The sequence below is a fragment of the Elephantulus edwardii genome, unplaced genomic scaffold, assembly GCF_000299155.1.
Source record: "Elephantulus edwardii isolate Elephantulus edwardi_28Jun2011 unplaced genomic scaffold, EleEdw1.0 scaffold00163, whole genome shotgun sequence".
NCBI classification, from domain to species: domain Eukaryota; kingdom Metazoa; phylum Chordata; class Mammalia; order Macroscelidea; family Macroscelididae; genus Elephantulus; species Elephantulus edwardii.
The window spans coordinates 409,538-428,929 of record NW_006399913.1 but is presented as its reverse complement, the minus strand read 5'-3'; the positions used below and the strand labels follow the sequence as shown (position 1 = coordinate 428,929).

The window sequence follows — 19,392 nt, the reverse complement described above, 5'->3', positions numbered from 1 at the left end:
TGGAGCCTTATTTTTTGCCATTTCCTTCAAAGCAGCCTGAACTACTTCTTTCATCACCATAGGCTCTTGCTCATATGTTGTTTCATGAAATACTCATAATAACCCTATGAACAACAGACATGAACCCTGTTCTATCCTGTGCCATCCTCATTATCTCTGATACGCTTTAGCCCATTGCTGCAGTCATTGTACCAATCCATCTCACCAGGGGTCTTCCTCTCTTTCCATAGCCCTCTACCTTTCTAAGTATGATATCCATTTACAAAGAGTAGACTCTCATAGAGACATGTCCAAGATATGAAAGATGAAACTTCCCCATCCTTGGTTCGAAGGAGTACTCTGGCTATACTTTCTTGAAAACAAATCTGTTCATTCTCCTGAGAGTACATGGGATATTCAGTACTCTTCTCCAATACCACATCTCAAAGGCATCAATTCTTAATCACCGTCTAGCTCTCAGATGCATTACAAGTGAGTGAAAAGACAATGGCCTGAGTTATGTGCACCTTACTCTTCAAATTGACATTATTACTCTTCAGTATTTTGGAAAGTCCTTGACAGCAAACTTGCCCAATGCAATGCATCTCTTCATCACTTAATCATCTGACTGCTGACACCAAGAGTGTTGATTGCGGATCCAAGTAAGATGAAATCATTGAGGTTCACTATTTCATGTTAATAAATCATTCCATTGGGTGATGCTAGGTACCAAAAGTGAGGAGATCTTGAAGCATATGATGAAGAAGGTTAAGCACTGCATATTTCAATACGGATTGGATCTCAACGTCAAGAAAACAAAAATTGTCACCACCAGACGAATAGGCAACATCAAGATAAATGGGGAAAAGATTCAAATTCTCAATGACTTCAACTTGGATCCACAACCTATATGCTTTGGTACCAATATTCAGGAGATCAGGAGATTTATTGCCTTTGTGAAGTCTGTAGTCAGGGATCTTTCCAAATTTTGATGAGCAGTGGTGTCAGTTTGAGGATTAAGGTGTGCCCAATCCAGGCCATGTTCTTTTTAGTCACTTACTGTGTATCTGAGAGTTGGACAGTGAATAAGGACGACAAAAAAAAAAAAAAATTAAAAAAATGGTGTTTTTAAGCTGTTGTGTTGAAGAAAGTACTGAAAATTTCATGGCCTGCTAAAAAAATAAACAGATATGCCTTGAAGAAGGTGAAGCCAGAGTATTTTTCAGATGCAAAGATGATAAGGCTTTGCCTCACATACTTTGGGTATGTTGCTAAGAGAATCTGTTCCATAGAAAGGGACATCATGCTTGGAAAGGTTGAGGGACGGCAAATCTTCAACCAGATGGATCGACAGTGACTACAGTAAGGGGCTGAAGTATGTCAGAGACTATGGGGATGGGACAGGTTAGGACAGAGTTCAGATCTGCTGTTCATGGGATTACTATGAGTTGGACTCAACTTGATGGACCTAGCAACAAGTACAGGTTGAATCTAATGCAAGCTTAAGCTTAAAACCATTAGAACCAGATTGAAAACATTTTGAAAATAATATCAGACTGTTTTTACCTTCTTTTTCTTCTTCTTGTTTTTACTCATATACTTTTCTGGGAATAGAGTGGTCTAAAACTGAAATCCATACCAAAGGCTGCATTCCTTGATCTCCTGCAACAAGTGCTTCAAGTCTTCCTCACTTTCAGCAAGCAAGGTTGTGTCATCTGTATAACAATGGTTATTGATGAGTCTCCCTTCAATCCTGATGTCACACTTTTTGTAAGAGTCCATCTTTTTGAATAAGTTGCTCAGCATACAGATTAAAGAATTATATAGAGAGAATATAACATAGACACACTCTGTTCTTAATTTTGAACCATGCAGTGTTCTTCTGTACTGTTCACATAACAGCTTCCAGGTCCAGGTATAGGTTTCACAGAGCACAATTAAGTGCTCTGGGACTCACATTCTCCTCAACATAAGCCACAACTAGTTGTGATCCACACAGTCAAATGTCTTTGCATAGTCAATAAAGCACAAATTGACATCAGCAATGACATCCCCAGTGCCACAACCAATTCTCAGTCATGCTTGCACTTTTGGTAGTTCCCTATCTACTATTCTAGCAGTATTTTAATGATCTTCAGCAGTATTTTGCTGTCTGTATGTGATATTACTTATATTGTTCAACAGTTTCCACATTCAGTTGAATCACCTTTCTTAGGTATGGGTACAAATATCGATCTCTCCCAACGCATTGGCCAGCAAGCCATCCTCCAAATTTCCAGGCATTGACTGGTGAGCGCATCCAAGGCTGTATCTATTAATTGAAACAGTCAATTGATATGCTATCAACTCCTGGGTCTCACTTTTTGCCAATGTCTTCAATGCAGCTTCTACTTCCTCCTTCATTACCACTGGCTTCTGTTCATATGGCACTTACTGAAATTTTTCAGTGTTAAACAGTTTTTTTCTGGTACTAACTCTGTGTATTCCCTCCATCTTCTTTGGATGCTTTCTGGGTCATTCAATATACTGCCTATAACATCTTTCAATATTGTGACAAGAGGCTTAAGTTTTTCAGTTGTCTCAGCTTTAGAAATGAAGTTAATGCTTCCCTTTTTATTTTCAAATTCTGGTTCTCTGGACATTTCATTATAATACTTTGTTTTGTCTTCCCAAGCTGCCCTTTGAAATTTTCTGTTCAGCTCTTTTACTTTGGCATGTTTCCCTTTAGTTTTGGCTTCTCGACACTTCAGTGCAATTTTCAGTCTCTTCTGAGATCCATTTCTATTTTTTCTTTCTCCTTTGTTTTTGTAATGACCTTTTGCTTTATTCATGGATGATATTTTTTATATTAGCCCATAAATCATCCAGTCTTTGATCATTGGTGTTTAATGATCGAAGAATGGAGCCTTCAATATGGACTGCATCGCAATATCAAGAAAACAAAGATTCTTACCACTAGACTAATGGGTAACATCATTGTCAACAGCTTCTTTTTGCTTGGATGCACAGTTAACACCCTTTGTATCAGCAGTCAAGAAATAAGGAGACACTGCACTGGAAAAATCTGCTATTAGGGACTTCTCCAAATTATTGAGGAATAATGATGGCAATTTGAGGACCAAGGTGTGTCTGATTCAGGTAATAGTTGAAAGAGCCTTCTGGTTGTCCCTTTATTAAGATATATCTATCTATTTGTTTTTTTGGTAGTCCATGGGATATTCAGAACTCTTCTCTAAAACCACAGCTTAAAGGCACTAATTATTCTACTCTCATCCTTAATCACAGTCCAGCTCTCAGATGCATAGTAAGGGAGTGAAAGGATCATGGCTTGGACCCAGAATACCTTAGTCTTCAAACTGACATCACTACTCCTCAATAATTTGGAAAACATATCAATTTAAAGACTAAGGTGAACCTACTTCAGGCCATGGGCTTCTCCATCACTTGCTATGCAAGCACTGGACAATGAATAAAGATGATAGAAGAAGAATTGGTTCCTTGGAGCTGTGGTACTAGAGAAGAGCACTGAACATCCCACAGATGGCCCAAAAAGCAGATATGTCTTAGAGAAGGTGCATCTGGAGTGTTTTTTGAAGGCAAGAATGATGACCTCATAAACTCTGGGCATAATGCAAGGAGGAGCTATTCCTTGGAGAAGGACATGAAGCTAGGAAGGGTAGAGGATTGGTGAGGAGAGGAGGACCCTCAGCTAGGTGGAATGACACAGTGACTGCTGCAATGGGCTCTTGTGTGAGGACAAAGGTGGGTCTAATCCCATACACTTTTATTCTGCAGATATGGTTTAAAATCTAAGAATTCGCATTTCTAGAAACACTGAAGTGACAATGAGTAAATGAGAAAAAGAATGCACTGAAGTTTTAAATGTTGCACCTTACTGAGATTTGAATAAGGACTTTTTGTAGTGAGAGCAGAGGTCCTCATTGCTTGAGGTCCTTAACTTTAAACAATTTTAAGGAAACATTACTAGCAAAGTCTTAAGAACTTCTAATTAATATTAAGATGAATATTACCTCATACTACCCTTCTCATGATTAGTCCTTATTCAAATCTCATTAAGATGCAATAGTTAAAATTTCAGTGAATTCTTTGTAGCCCTTATCCACTGTCACCTCAATGTTGACATCAGATTTTAGAGTCAGAAATTTAAAAAAGGGATGAACTGGCCCTGCATTTCTGAAGCTGAAGGAACCTAAGAACAAAATCAAGCCTCGAGCTGCAACATTTAAGGATGCTATGTGAAGAATGTTGAATGATACAAGAAACATCAATAGATAATAAAAGGAGTACACAGAGTCACTATCTAAAAAGATTTGAGTAACACAGAAAAAATGTAACATATTTTTTATATGAAACAGCATATGATCAAGAGGCAAAGGTGATGAAAGAGTAAGTTCAAGCTGCTCTGAAGGAATTGGCAAAATATAAGGCCCCAAGAATTTATGGACTACCAATGGACTTATTTCAACAAACACATGTAGCCCTGGAGTGAACACTAGGTTGTGCCAAGAAACCTGGAGGATGACTACCTGGCAAACTAACTGGAAGAGATCCATATTTATTCCCATTCAAAAAAAAAGGTTATCTGACAGAGTGAAATTATCCATCAGTATCACTAATCTCACATGATAGCAAGATTATCCACAAATGACTAGAACAGTAAATCAACTAAGAATTACCAGATGTGCAAGCAGGATTTAGAAGAGCCTGTGGCACTAGGGACATAGTCAATGTTATATGGATCTTAGCTGAAAGCAGAGAGTACCAGAAGAATGCTTATCTGTGTTTCAATGAATATGTAAAAGCATTAGATTGTGTGGATCACAACAAATTGTGGCTAACTTGAGAAGAATGGGAATCATAGAGCACGTAATTGTACTTATGAAAAACCTATATTGGACCAGAAAGCAGTAATCAAAACAGATCAAGATAACACATTGCATGGTTCAAAATCAGAAAAGATGTGCTTTTCAATCTATATGTGGAACAGATCAGTTGGGAGGCTGGACTTCATAAGGAGGAATATGGCATCAGGATTAGAGGAAGACTCATCAACAACCTGCACTATGCAGATGACACAACCTTGCTTGCTGAAACTGAGGAGGGCCTGAGGCATTTGCTGCAGAAAGTCAAGGACTGCAGCCTTTAATATAAATTGAAGCTCAACATCAAGAAAACTAAGATTCTCACCACTGGGCCAACTGGCAGCACCATGACATACAGAGAAGAGACTGAGACTGTTAACAGCTTTGGTTTGATTGGCTCCGCTGTCAACATTCTTGGTACCAGGTAATCATAATATTAAGTGCACTGGGAAAGTCTGCTGTCAAGGACATCTCCAAAATACTGAGTGCAACAATGTCAGTCTAGAAACCAAGGTGTGTATGATATCAGCCATGGTCTTCACAATTAACTATGTATCAGAGAGATGGACCATGAATAAGGATGATAGAAAGAGAATCACTGTCTTTGAGGTGTGGTGCTAGGGTATTGAACATACTATGGACTGCCAAGAGAACAAACATATCTGTCCTGTAGAGGGTGAAATCAAGTTGCTCCTTGGAGGTAAGAATTTGAAAGTTCTGTCTACCATATTTTGAGCACATGGACAGGAGGGACCAGTCCTTGGAGAAGGACATCATGGTTGAGAAGGTGCAGGGACTGCGTAGGAGAGGATGATCCTAGATGAGATAGATTGAAATATTACCTGGGGTAATGAGGGCAGGTGTGTGAGTGAGACTGGCTCAGCATAGTAAGAGGGCATACAACAACAACAATCACAACAATAACAACAACGACTATCTCATTTTAAAAAATGAAAAACCACCTTGATTAATGTTTATGGCTAAGAGTTCGAATAAGGAATCTTTGGTGAGGCATTTTCACAAAATATCCTTATAGTTAAAATTATTCTACTCATTCCTGTGATGGCCTAGTGGTAAAAAAACTGTACTACAACCTAGACATGTGGTTCGAATGCACCAGCTGCTCCACAGGAGGATGGGCAATGCCCTTATGTGCAATTAACTGAACTGAAAACCTGTTGCACATTTAGCTATGGGTCATTCCAACTTAATAGTACATAACAACACAACAAAAAAAACTACAACCCATTTCTGTAGTTATGAGCCCTCAAACTGGCACCAATTCATAGCTATTAGTCCACTGGGTTGGTTTCATTGCATTAAATTGCATGGGAGAAGACTATCCAGCTTTCTCCTGTGGATTCAAACCACCTGCCTTTGAGTTATCAGCGCAATTCCTTACTCACTTAGCCACCAGAAGTCTCTACTGTATCCACTACAGATTGATAAATTTAAGATTAGTTTCTACCTACTGTTTGAAAGTTCTTTCAAAGTTCTTTCAAGGTGTGTTACATGTCATTGAATCTATGTGGACTCCTAGTAATCCCATGTACAACGTGTCTGTACACATACAAACATTCCTTGATCTGGGTCTGTGCCATTTTCACACACATTCATTGCTATGTCCTTTACTTACAACCTGCTGGGGGTTATAGTCAGTGGGAGAAGCACTGTGAAGTAAGCATCAGAGGATTTAATTTAAGTGATCAGAATAAAAGCACATAGCATAATTCTCAGAATTAAGAAGAGTCCTGTAAGCAATAATATTTCAAAATTTAACTATGAATGACACTAACTTGTACCAGGTGATAAACAGATTCCAGAAGCGAAGACGAAACAACATTTACTATGGACTTGTAGAAAAGGATCCCTAGAAATATTTTAAAACAAATTTGAGGAAGAGAAATAAAGACAGGCTGGACAACCTGAGAAATTCATATGAGGCTTTGCTGTTCCAGGATATTGCTCAATAATATCACCATATTAAGTCATTTTTAAACAGCCCATTCGAAAATACATTAGGTTAACCTTGTTTTTATTCTTTTAATAATCAACCAAGTAGTTCTTTGTAGTCAAATAAGGGTAAACAGAAGAATCTCTGATTTTTGTCAGAAATTATATTCCTCTCTCAACAGTTCTAATTGTATACGTGTTGTTATTAAACCTTCCAGAGTCATTGGGTCATGTTTTGCTAGTAAAATTGACAAAAAGAGTTGCAAATCATTAGTGAGTAAAATGATATCAAATGTCCTCAATCATTTTACATATCCAAAGTTTATTTTTAAGGATAAGGAATACTGTAACAATCTTTCAGGCTAAATATATTATAAAATTCATAAAAAGTTAATCACAACACCACCATCTAAGGGATGAGCAACAAAAGTTCCTTTATTCCTTAATCCATGAATCAACAATATGAATGGTATTAAAGTTTCTTTTCTTCCTCATTCCCGCCAATCCTGCTGACAACTGTCGTATTTATGCCCTAAGATTTTCATGATGCAATCTCTACAATTAAATTCTGATGAGGATAAATGTTCCTGGCTTCAGCAATGGGTCAAATACAAGTTCATGAATGTGAGAATATGATTAATGAAGATTTTTAGAACACTATTTGGCAGCTCTGTTACGGGTAACATCGGTGTTTTTCTATTTTTGGCTGGGAAGGTTCCCTCTTAAAACACACACACAGGCACACACAACTGAAATGGAACACTTTTTTCCTTCATGAATATTTCTCCTAAATAAAAGACACACGTTCACACTTTTCTTTATTGCACTTTATTTGTTATACTACCCTTGATGAAGTCAGTTACCTGCTGCACTACCAACTGAAAGGCTATGTGAATCCATGAGCAAATCTGCCTAAGATGATGAACAATTTCCTTTTCTAACTATTTACACCCTTACACCCTCAAAGAGCAATAGAGAGTCATCATGAATCAGAATTGACTGGACAGCAGTTGTTATTTTTTGTTTTTGTTTTTGTTTTTAAAATATCTTGATAAACTCTGGTGGCCTAATGGTAAGGAGTTGTGCTGCCAAGCCAAAGGCATGCAGTTTGAATTCACCATCTGTTCCCTGGGAACTATGGGAAATCACATCCTGTATGATTTACAGCCTCTGAACACCTGCTAGAGTGTCAGCTGTGAGTTGATTCCTTCTTGACATATAACAACAACAAAAACAAAATCATAAAGACTATCTTAGTTATCTTGAAATGCTGGACTATATGAAAAAAGAATGTGACACAGGATTGGAGGAAGACTCCCGAACAACCTCAGTTATGTAAATTACGCACACCTGCTTGCTGAGAGGGATGAGAACTTGAAAGAACCTGCTGCGGAATAACAACGACTACAGCCAGGCTTCAAAGTGGATCGCATATCAGCATCAAGACCACAACAGTCAAAAAACCAAAAGATGTATTACTTTGGCAAATCAATATAAAATAAAAATTTAAAAAAATGATAATAATAAAAGATGCCTTACATTGGGTAGCTGTGTTGTCAAGAACCTCTCTAAGGTGTTAAGGAGCAATGATATCAGTTTAAAGAGTAATGCATCTGATTCAAGCCATGGTATTCTCAACTAGTTGTTACACATCTGAAAGCTAGACAGTGAGTAAAGATGGCATAGGAAACAATGACTTTAAGCTATAGTGTTGGAGAAGAGCACCAAATATCTCATGGGCTGCCAAAAGAACAAAAATTACGTCTTGCAGAAAGGGAAACCAGGGTGAAAGTTCATCTCACATACTTTGACCATGTTGTTAGGGCCAGTCCTTGAGAAAAGACATCAGATGGAAGGTCAGTGAAAGAGAGAAAATCATCAACGAGTTATAGTGACTTCGTAACTAACAATCGACTCAAATATATCAGAGATAATGAGGATGGCACAGGATAGAGCAAAATTCAGATCCTTTATTCATAGGGAAACTATGTCAACTCAAGGGCACATAACAAGAACAACAACATCTTAGTTATCTAATTATGCTACATCAGAAATCTGACAAATGAAAGGCTTTAATGGAAACTTACTCAGTCATGGTTTAGATATTCAAAATAACAAGACTGGTTATATTGGCTTTAGAGGCAAATCACAGTTTTCTTTCAGCATCTGTGAGCCTAATATTTCTTGGAGATCTCTATGTGGCCTGGCGTGCCCTCAGTCAAAAGGTACTCAGAACAGAGACTTTGGCTCCAAGAGTATTTCTACTCCTGGTGTGGTGTTTTTGTTTGCTTGCTTCTTTTGTTCTTATGGTAGTCACATCTTTTCTTATCTACTGTCTTCTCTGTCCATTCATATCTATAAGATAAATAAGGATGCTTCTATTCCTCCTAATCCCCTTACAATTGATTAACTTATCACATAAGATAACATTATGGGGAGGGGACATATTACCTCATTATATAACTACTAGATTAAATCATTATACAAATCACAAACAATTGGAAATCATGGTCAAGCTAAGGTGACAAAAATTTAGGGGGAACAAAATTCAAACTATAACACTCTAAATTTTGGTCCCCAAAACTCACATCCTCATCACATGCAAAATAATTTTATTCCCTTAGTGTTGTCAACTATGACTCATAGTGACCCTAAGAACAATAGCTCTGAACCTTGCCATATCTTGAGCCAATCTCAATGTCTCTAACATTGCTCCAAATGTCTCTAACTGCTCCATTGCCACAGTCACTGGCATTCCATCTCATCCAGGGCCTTCCAAGCATGATGTCCTTTTCCAAGGACTGGTCATGCCCAAAGTGTGTGAGACAGATCTTCATAATCATTGCCTCCAAGGAACAACCTGTTTTCACACTCTCCAGATTAGACACGTTTGTTTTCTTATCAGTCCACGCTGTATTCTATACTATTCTCAAGCACCATAATTCAAAGGCCTCAATTCTTCTTCTGTAATCCATATTCATTGCCCAGCTCCCAGATGCATACCAAGTAATTGTGAAGACCATGTCCTGGAACAGACATACCTTAGTCTCTAGACTGACACCATTGCTTCTTAGCACTCTGGAGAGGTCCTTGACAGCAGACTTTCCCAAAGTAACTCATCTTTATTTTCTGACTGCTGGTGTCAAGAGTATTGATTGTGGACCCAAGTAAGATAAAATTGTTAACATCATCAATGTCTTCTCTATCAAGATACTGACAATTGGCCCAGTGGTGCAAATCTTTGTTTTCTTGATGTTGAGATGCAATCTATATTGATGACTGCAGACCTTGTTCTTCAGCAGTAAATACTTCAAGTCCTCCTCAGTTTTAGAGAGCAAGACTGTGTTATCTGCAAGATGAAGGCTGCTGATGATTCTTCCAATCTTGATGTCAAAATTTCTTCATAGAGCCTAGCATCCCAAATGATTTGTTCTTACATGAACTGTAAGTTGCAAAAATTGAAGTAAAATTCTTCTATTTTAAATTAAAAATGCAAGCTATCTGTTTCCAAAGTATAACGGTACAATGGTAGTACAATGGTAGCCATAAAGTATGCATTTTAAAAACACATGGTAGAAATTGGAAAAAAAAGGAAAACAGACACCTAGCAAATAAAAACCCAGCAGAACAATTCACTGTGGGTGTCAAAGCTTAAAAATAATTATTTAATCTCTGAGATCACTCTGGCTATGGCCCTGTTGTCTGGACTCTAGATGTTGGCCATGCTCTCTGGGTACTATGTGATGCTCCCTGTTCCTGGGTCCCACTCTGGCTCACTCACCATCAACTCTGCTCCTTTAGCTTTAGGCAGACCCATTCTTCTAGTCTAACTAACTGGTAACCAAATCTCTACGGGCTGTTGGCATCTTAGACCTCTTGGGCCAGCCTTGCTTCTGCCTATTCTGACAAGTATTACAAAGCTTTTGAGTCCTCCTGATAAGTACCTGAAGATATGCTGCAACATCAGTAATTGTTGGCCTGAAGTTGTTCAGCTATCTCGTTCAGTATTTGACCCCCAACCTGGCTCATATCAGTATACTTGTTTGAATGCCACTGGTTTTTGTCTATACCATCTCGTGTTACAATTTTACTCACTTCCTTCTGAGAGCTTACAGTCATTTCCTTTGATGTCCATAATTCCACCAATAGATCTTCAAGGCAACTGAGGCTTTTGCTATCCTTGTTTGCTATTAAGCACCTTAAAGCCTGACTAGCTCTACTCATTACCAAATTCTAAAAGCCACTTCCATGTTCTAGGTAGTTTCTGTGTTCACTATCAGTACCAAATACTGCCTTATTTATTTAATGCTGCAGTAACAGAAATAGCACAAGAAGATGGCTTTAATAAACATAAATTACCTAACAGTTTAGAATGCTAGGCATACGAATTCAGGACTCTGGTTCTAGGAGAAAACATTCTTTGTCTATTCTGGAGAAATGTTCTTTCCTCATTTCAACATCTGTGAGCTTGGAATTCCTTGCACATTCCCAAGTTTCTGGAATCAATTTTTCCCTGGACTTCTTAGCACAGTCAACTGGAGTCCAAAAGATGTGCTCTGCTCCTGGCTCTTCTTATTTGGCGTTAGTCATTTCCTTTCTTATCCACTCTTTTCTCTCTCCTTTTAAAGTATGGTACAAATACACAGAACAACAAACTTTATCATTTTGTTTCTAAGTTGAGGAGTCTCAGTAGAGGGAAGCTGGGTTAAGGACATGCTCTGCTCCTAGTTCTTTTTTCTTGGTGGTAATCACATCCTATCATATTGACCAATTTTTCCTTTCTTTTATCTCCTGTATGATAAAAGGTACTTCAGGACACATCCTAGGGAAACTCCCCTCACATGTGATGAGGGCTGTGGCCTAAGTGTGGGTGTTGCAACTTACCCGATCCCCTTGTAACTGACTGACTGATCACATTATGTGAGTGATTATCTATTTATTTAAATAACTGTCAAATTATATAATTACATAACTACTAAACCACTGAGATTTGTTGCTCAGCCAAAGTTACACTTATTTGTGAAGAACACAGTTTAATCCTTGACAGGAATATTATTATACTAACTAGAGTCTAAGCCAAAAGTCCAAGTTACAACCATCCCATTAATTAGTCTATATTAAACAATGCAGCGTCAGGATGGATGATGAAGAGATTGAGAGTGTTCACAGCTTCAGTTTGCTCGGCTCCACAGTCAACACTCTTGGTACCAGCAGTCAGAAAATCAAAAAGTGTATCGCGATGGGAAAGTCTGCTGTTAGGGACCTCTCAAAGGTACTCAGGAGCAACAGTGTCTCTCTGGAGACTAAGGTGCGCCTGACACAGGCCATGGTATTTGCAATCGCTTGTTATGCATCAGAGAGTTGGACAATGACTAGGGAGGACAGAAAGAGAGTGGATGCTTTTGAGCTGTGGTGCTGGAGAAGGGTACTGAATGTACCATGGACTGCCAGGAAAACAAACAGATTCATCTTGGAAAGGATTAAACCAAGCTACTCCTCTACTCCTTGGAGGCAAGGATTCTGGGGCTTCGTCTGACATACTTTGGACATGTTGCCAGGAGGGAAGGGTCCTTGGAGAGGGACATCATGCTTGCAAGGGTGGAGGGACAGTGCAGGAGGGGAAGACCCTCTATGAGATGGATTGATTCGGTGACTGGGGTAATCGGGATGGGTGTGTCGGAGGCGGTGTGGTTGGCGCAGGATAGAGCAGGGTTTAGGGCTGTTGTGCATAGGGTCGCTATGAGTCGGAAATGACTCGACGGCACATAACAACAACAACAACATGATGATTATCAGTTAAAGAGGACATTGCTAAACTTACAGCACAACTTAAAAGCATAACTTACTACATTTAGCAGTAAGCTCAAACTCAACTGACACTCAGTTGATTTTAACTCATAATGAGTCTCCATTCAATTTTGAAGGCTGTAAATCTTAATAAGAGAAAACTGACCATTTTTTTCCCCCTGTAGATCCAGAGGCGGGCTTGAACCTCCAGAGACATGCTTTCTTTTGGTTACCAAATGCAACGTTCTAGAAACTATACCACCAGAGCTTCTTTTGGGAATAAGTTAGAAGTATTTAATAAACAGTACTTCCATTAATATAAATAGGGTCATGCTGACAAAAATATCCTGGCATATAAATAATGTTTCCTAAGACATCCAGAAACTTGCAATGTGTTAATTCTATATCTAATTTTAAGTGAATACTAATAAATAATATGAGAAGTTAAAATTCAATATTTACTATGAGCTAAGTATAGTTTAAAATATTCTATGTTTATTATTTCATTTTACAGTGACATCTCAGAATGATTGTTGCTGCTGCTGTTGTGTTCTGTTGAGATTGGACTGATTCATAGCTCACCTTCTAGTGAGTTTTAAAAACGGTACACATAACAGGAGAAGACTGTCCAGTTTTCTACTGAGAAGCAGCTGGTGAACTGGAACTGGTGCAACTTTTCACCCACTAGTTTGCCAGAACTCCCTTCTTAGAATGACAGGTATTCATATTGCTCCTCTCTAACACAAATGAAAAGGAAGCTGTTATTGTTAGGTGCTGTCGAGTTGAGTTTGACTCACAGTAAACTTATGAACAAACCTGAACCTTGTCCTATCTTGTGTCATCCTCACCATCGCTGGCATACACTAGCCCACTCCTACACTCTCTGTATCAATCTATCTCATCAGGCAATTTTCTTCCTGTGACCCTCCACCTCTTCTAGCATGATGTTCCTTTCCAAAGAATAGTCTCTCCTCACAAGATGCAAAAAGCATGGGAAACAAAGCTTCTCCATCTTTGCCTCCAGAAAGCACTCTTGCTACACCTTCTTCAAGATATATTTGTTCTTTTGCAGTAAATGAGATATTCAGTACTCTTCTCCAACATCACAACTCAAAGGAATCAATTCTTCTGTCATCCTTATTCCCTATCCAGCTCTCATCTCTGATGGCTAGAGAATGAAAGACCATGGCATAAACCAGGCAAACTTTAGTCTTGGCTTCAGGACTGCTGGCACTGAGAATGACTGTAAGCAAAATGAAATAATTCACAATTTCAATCCTTTCTCCATCTATCATGATGTTGGCTACTGGCCTTGTGATGAGGCCTTTAATTTTCTTGGTGAGGTGTAACACACGTTAAAAGCTGTAATCTCTTATCCTCTGCTGAAAGCATGTCTAGTCCTCCTCACATTCAGTAAAGAAGGTTATGCCATCTACACAACACAGGTTGTTGACGAGTCTTTCTCCAAGTTTGATGCCACAGACTAGCTTCATGAATTATTTGCTAATTATGAAAGTTGAATAGGTACGGGAAAAGGTTATATTCTAACACACAACCTTTCTGATTTTAAACCATGCAGTGTTTCCTTTCTCTGCTTGGACTACAGCTTCTTTGTTTAAGTATAGATTTTGTATAAGCACATTGAAGTGTTCTGGGATTTCCATTCTTCTCAGTGAAATCATAGTTTGTCATGATCCATACACTGAAATGCCTTTGTATAGTTAATAAAACACAGATACACCTTATTCTGGTATTCTTTGCTTTCAGATAGGACCAATCTGACAACAGTATGATGTCCCTTGTGTCACAGCATTTTCTAAATCCTGCTTAAACTCCTGGAAGTTCCCTGCTAGCTCTTTTTTAAGGATCTTCAGCAATATTTTGCTTTTACATGATAGCAATGATATTATTAAATAATTTACATATTCTGTTGGATCCATAATCCTGGAAATGGGAAAAATATGTATCTCTTCCAGACAGTTGGCCAGGTAGCTGTCCTCCAAATTTACTGGCATAGACTAGTGAGCACATCAGGGTTGCAACTGTTAGCTGAAACATATCAACTGGTATCCCATCAATTTCTGGGGTCTTATTTTTTGTTAAAGCCTTCAACACAGTTTGAACCTTTTCTTTTATTAAGATGGCTCTTGTTCATGTCTGGGTACCTAAGATTTACAATTCAGATGTCTTTTCTAGCCAATGATTAACTGTTTATTTTGTGCTGAAATAGTTATTGTATTAAGGAGAGAGGATTAGGCTGGGATTCAAGAACCACCATACCAGGGGTTTATATAGGCTCATGCGACCTCAGCACCACATGTTTTTTTTTCTTTAGAAAAGCTCGCTTACCTGGGATGTAGCTTCTAGCTTCTCACCAGTCTTTATACGACCAGACCAGCCTGCATCACAAACAGTCACCATCTAGCTGTGCCACAAGTGACAAGTCTACAGGATCCTGGCAAACCAGCCAGCAACCTTGGGTCATGTGAGCCATTATCCTGATGGATTAGAGTCTCTGTAAGACCTTCTAGTGAATCTGAACCCAAGGCCCATAAAGGAATTTAGAAAATGAATCACAGATGGAGCTGTTCATATTAGAAATTATGGACACATAAGTTGTTTAAGCATCCTGTACTATGTTGACCTGAGACTTCTCATAAACAGTCTGCTATTAATCTTAGCAGGATGAAATATGGTACTTTCTAAATTTTTTCATTGTAGACTAATTCTTTTTGGTAGTGACTCTGTGTATTCCCCACATCTTATTTTGATGCTTCCTGATCATTCAAGGTTTTGCCAATAGAATTTACAGTATTGCAAATGAAGGTTAGATTAAAAAAAATAAATCTATCAGATTGCAAAATTCTAAGCACATTATTGCCTTTTTATTCTCTGACTCCAGCTCTTTGCACATTTTGTTATACCATTTAGCTTTGTCTTCTCAAGTTATCCTTTGAAATTTTCTATTTAGTTTTTTTACTTCACTATCTCTTCCCTTTGTTTTGATTTTTTGACACTGTAATGCAATTTTCTGTCTCTTTTGACATCCATTTTATTTCTCCTCTGTCTTGTAATGACCTTCCACTCTCTTCACAAATGAAATCCTTGATTTCATCCCACAGCTACTCTGGTCTTCTATCACTGGTGTTCAAAGCCTCAAATTTGTTCTTGAGATGATTTTTAAACCCAGGTGTTAAAGACTCCAGGTTGTATTTTGGTTCTTGTGGTTACTTTGCATCAGCTTTAATGTGAACTTGCACATAAGCAGCTGGTGGTCTGTTCCACAGTCAGAAACTGGCCTGATTTTGACTCCTGATATTGAGTTTCTCCAATGATTCTTTCTGCAGATATAGTCAATCTGATCACTATATAGTCTATTAGATGAGGTCCATGTGTGAAGTTTCCTTTTGGTTTTTTTGGGGGGGAAAAGGTATTTTCTATGAATAATTAATTGAATGTACAAAATTTGATCATTCAAACTCTGGTCATTTCTTCTGTCACCATGACTGTACTTTCTGGCTACTATTTGGTCCAAGATCTACTATTCCAAACACTTCCAACTCTTGGTGCATTAAAGTCACCCAAATCACAGAAAAATTAAGCAAAGTAGTCTGACTCATATTTAACTGCTCTAATAATTGTGTATGATGATATTAACAATGCCTTTTATTCCTTTAAAGCACATCTGACTAGACAATGAAGAATGTTTGTCATGTGACAATTCTGTTACAGATTGAGATTGATCACATACTATTAAAAATGTAATTTTCTAATAAAAAAAGCACGTAAAACAATATAGCTAAAAGAACCTAGGGAATAACTCACATATTACTAGTTGAGAAAGCACTGTTGTTTCTATTTTGAACCAAACATTTCAGACACAAAGTACAAGAGACAGAAAATCAGGCCTCCCCAATTCCTGGTGCGTGCACACGCTCGCGCTCTCTCTCTCTACACACACACACACACACACACACACACACACACACACACACACACACACACACATTGCTGAGCTGGAACCAACTCACGGCTAACCCTGCAGTGGGTTTTCAGAGTCAGTAAATCACACAGGAGGAGAATGTTCTCCTTTCTCCTACAGAGCAGCTGGTGGATTAGAACTGTGTGCCTTTGGGTTGGTAGCGTACCACCAAAACCATCATAGCTTATGGTAGCTTTTAGTGGGGGCATCTCCTCTGAATGGAGCACCTAACAGTAGCATATATTATCCTGAGAATAACCAGATCTTTACTTTCTGCCTTTCCAAGCACTATGTCCTTTTCCAAGGACTGACCCCTCCTAACAACAAGTTCAAACAAAGTATGTATGACAAAGTTTTACCAACCTTACCTAAAAGAAACATCTTCCAAGGAGAGAAATATATAGAAATCATATGTATCATGTAGTCATCAAAAGTAGTATCTATCACACAATGAAATAATGAGTTTATAGAGTAGGAAAATGGAAAATCAGATACGGAGATAGTATTTTTCAGGAGATGTTCTAACTAGTTGTTAATGTGTTCAAATTTATCCCATAACTCTAAGAGATAATATCATATGTTTCTGTTCTCTCTAGTCTTTTCTTAGCACAACCTCTTCTATTCCTTTCTCAGTACCAATGAAACTTCTACGGCTTACTTGGGATAATTCCTCGATTGTATGAAAGGCAGAATTTCAGAATCTTGACTAGATGAAGGTAGTAGTAAATCTCGAAACCGTTCTGTGAAAAGAAAAAGACATCAAGCTATGAAAATATGTCAAGAAAATAATTTCAATACAGAATTATTACTTTATTTTGTTAACCATTTTACTGTTGTTGTTGTTATGTGCCGTCGAGTCATTTGCGACTCATAGCGACCCTATGTACAACAGCCCTAAACCGTGCTCTATCCTGTGCCAATCTCATTGCCCCTGACACACCCATCCTGAGTACCCCAGTCACTGAATCAATCCACCTCATAGAGGGTCTTCCCCTCCTGCGCTGTCCCTCTACTCTACCCAGCATGATGTCCTTCTCCAAAGACCTGTCTCTCCTTGCAACATGTCCAAAGTATGTCAGGCGAAGCCCCAGAATCCTTGCCTCCAAGGAGCAGCCTGGTTTCACCCTCTAGTTCATCTTTATTACAAGTTCACGCATCATTTTCTAGATTTTTTTCTGATTAAAAATATTATTATTTCTACCAATATAAAAATACTAAACATTCATAGTATACAATTATAATTGGAAGGTTAATGAAAATATATATGATTAAGAACAGGCATATAAAGAGATTCACAACTTCATTAGTAACCTGGGAAATATACATTTAAAACTTCAAACCACTATATAGTATTTACATTATGCATCATTTGGATAATAGAAATTAGTCTGACAAAGTCCAATGTTAGAGAAAATGGATCAATATAAGCTCTTACATTCAGCGGGAGGGAATGCAATAGCTTTGGAAAACAATTTAGCATGTTCTTTTACATTTAACCTTCTGAAGACTTTATGGAATAAAATTTCTATTCCAAATTATATATCCTGTATAAGTTCTTATGTGTTTAATTATGCAAGTACAAGGATGTTCATAGCAGCACTGTACATAACAATTGTAAATTTTCAGAAGAACTGACACACTGTGTTTATTCACATACTGAACACTTAAACTAAAATGGAACTGAATGACTTCAGTTATACATATAAACAAAACAATTAAAAAATCCCAGTAAATTACATATGTTGTTATTGTGGTTAATTGCATAGAATCAGAATCAATTCATAACTGACCCTCTAGCAAATTTTAAAAAGCTTATAGCTCATCCCTGAGGAAACTTTCTATCATGATGCAAGAAAAACTGACATCTCTGAAGTGTGGTATTGGAGAGAAAATTAAATAATCTTAGATGGCCAAAGAACAAAGCAATCTGTCTTAGAGAAGGCAAGGTGTTCCTTACAGGCAAGGAAGGTGAAATTTTGCCTCATATGCTTTGGGCAAGTCACCAGGAGGGGTCAGTTATTGGAAAAAGATCCCATGCTAGGAAAGGTAGAAGGTCAGCAAAAGAGAGGAAGGCTCTCAATGAGACAGACATGAGGGCTAAAAGAAGAGGCTTGACCATGTCAGGACATCGTGAGGATGGTGCAGGGTAGGGAAAGGTTCAGTCAACTTTACAGCACCTAACAACAACATCATAATATTAATAAAATAATAAAGGAATGAATAGTTAAATGGCTGAAGGCTATGAAGATTCCAATGATAAGAATAGGCTATAAAGAATAATGCGACTAACCTTTTTTTTTTTTTTTCAAAGGAGACCCATGTATCACTCTCTTACTAACACAATATATGCAGGACTATAAGTTCATTACATTTAGAAGCCAGTCTATGCAAAGGCTTTCTTGATGTCACTCTTTTCTCCCTCTATTTAAATCTAGAATAAATTCTCCTAGTATATATTATGTTTACACTCTCTTGGAAGTTACCATATTATGTTTTTATTGTTATTTGCATTTGTATATGTACCCTTCTCTCCTCGTCCTGTGAATGGATACTGTATTGTCAGAATATTATCTGTTTACTTATTCAGGTGCTAAATATTTATTCTGACAATAGTTCCAGTTTCCATATTTACAAGAAAACTGCTTGCCAAGGTTAACTGAAACAACTCTTAGTACTGAACAACTTACTACTATATGTCAACTTAAAAAACAAGAGGAGACATATTTTGACTTTAAGAGAATCATGGCACGAGGATTAAAAGATGTTCTTTCTGGTTGTAAGAATTCTATCACAAATTGAAGATGAGCA

At 37.9% G+C, this 19,392-nt stretch overlaps 1 protein-coding gene across 3 annotated transcripts in view; it reads right to left on the bottom strand.

The window, feature by feature from the left end:
• The window catches only part of NOX4 (NADPH oxidase 4), a 264,726-nt gene that overhangs the window by 53,234 nt on the left and 192,100 nt on the right, over window positions 1-19,392 (bottom strand). For all 3 annotated transcript variants that reach the window (XM_006895246.1, XM_006895247.1, XM_006895248.1), the window contains exon 13: window positions 17,243-17,324. In XM_006895246.1, the coding sequence (XP_006895308.1) occupies window positions 17,243-17,324 (82 nt within the window). The remainder of the gene's footprint in view (window positions 1-17,242; window positions 17,325-19,392) is intronic.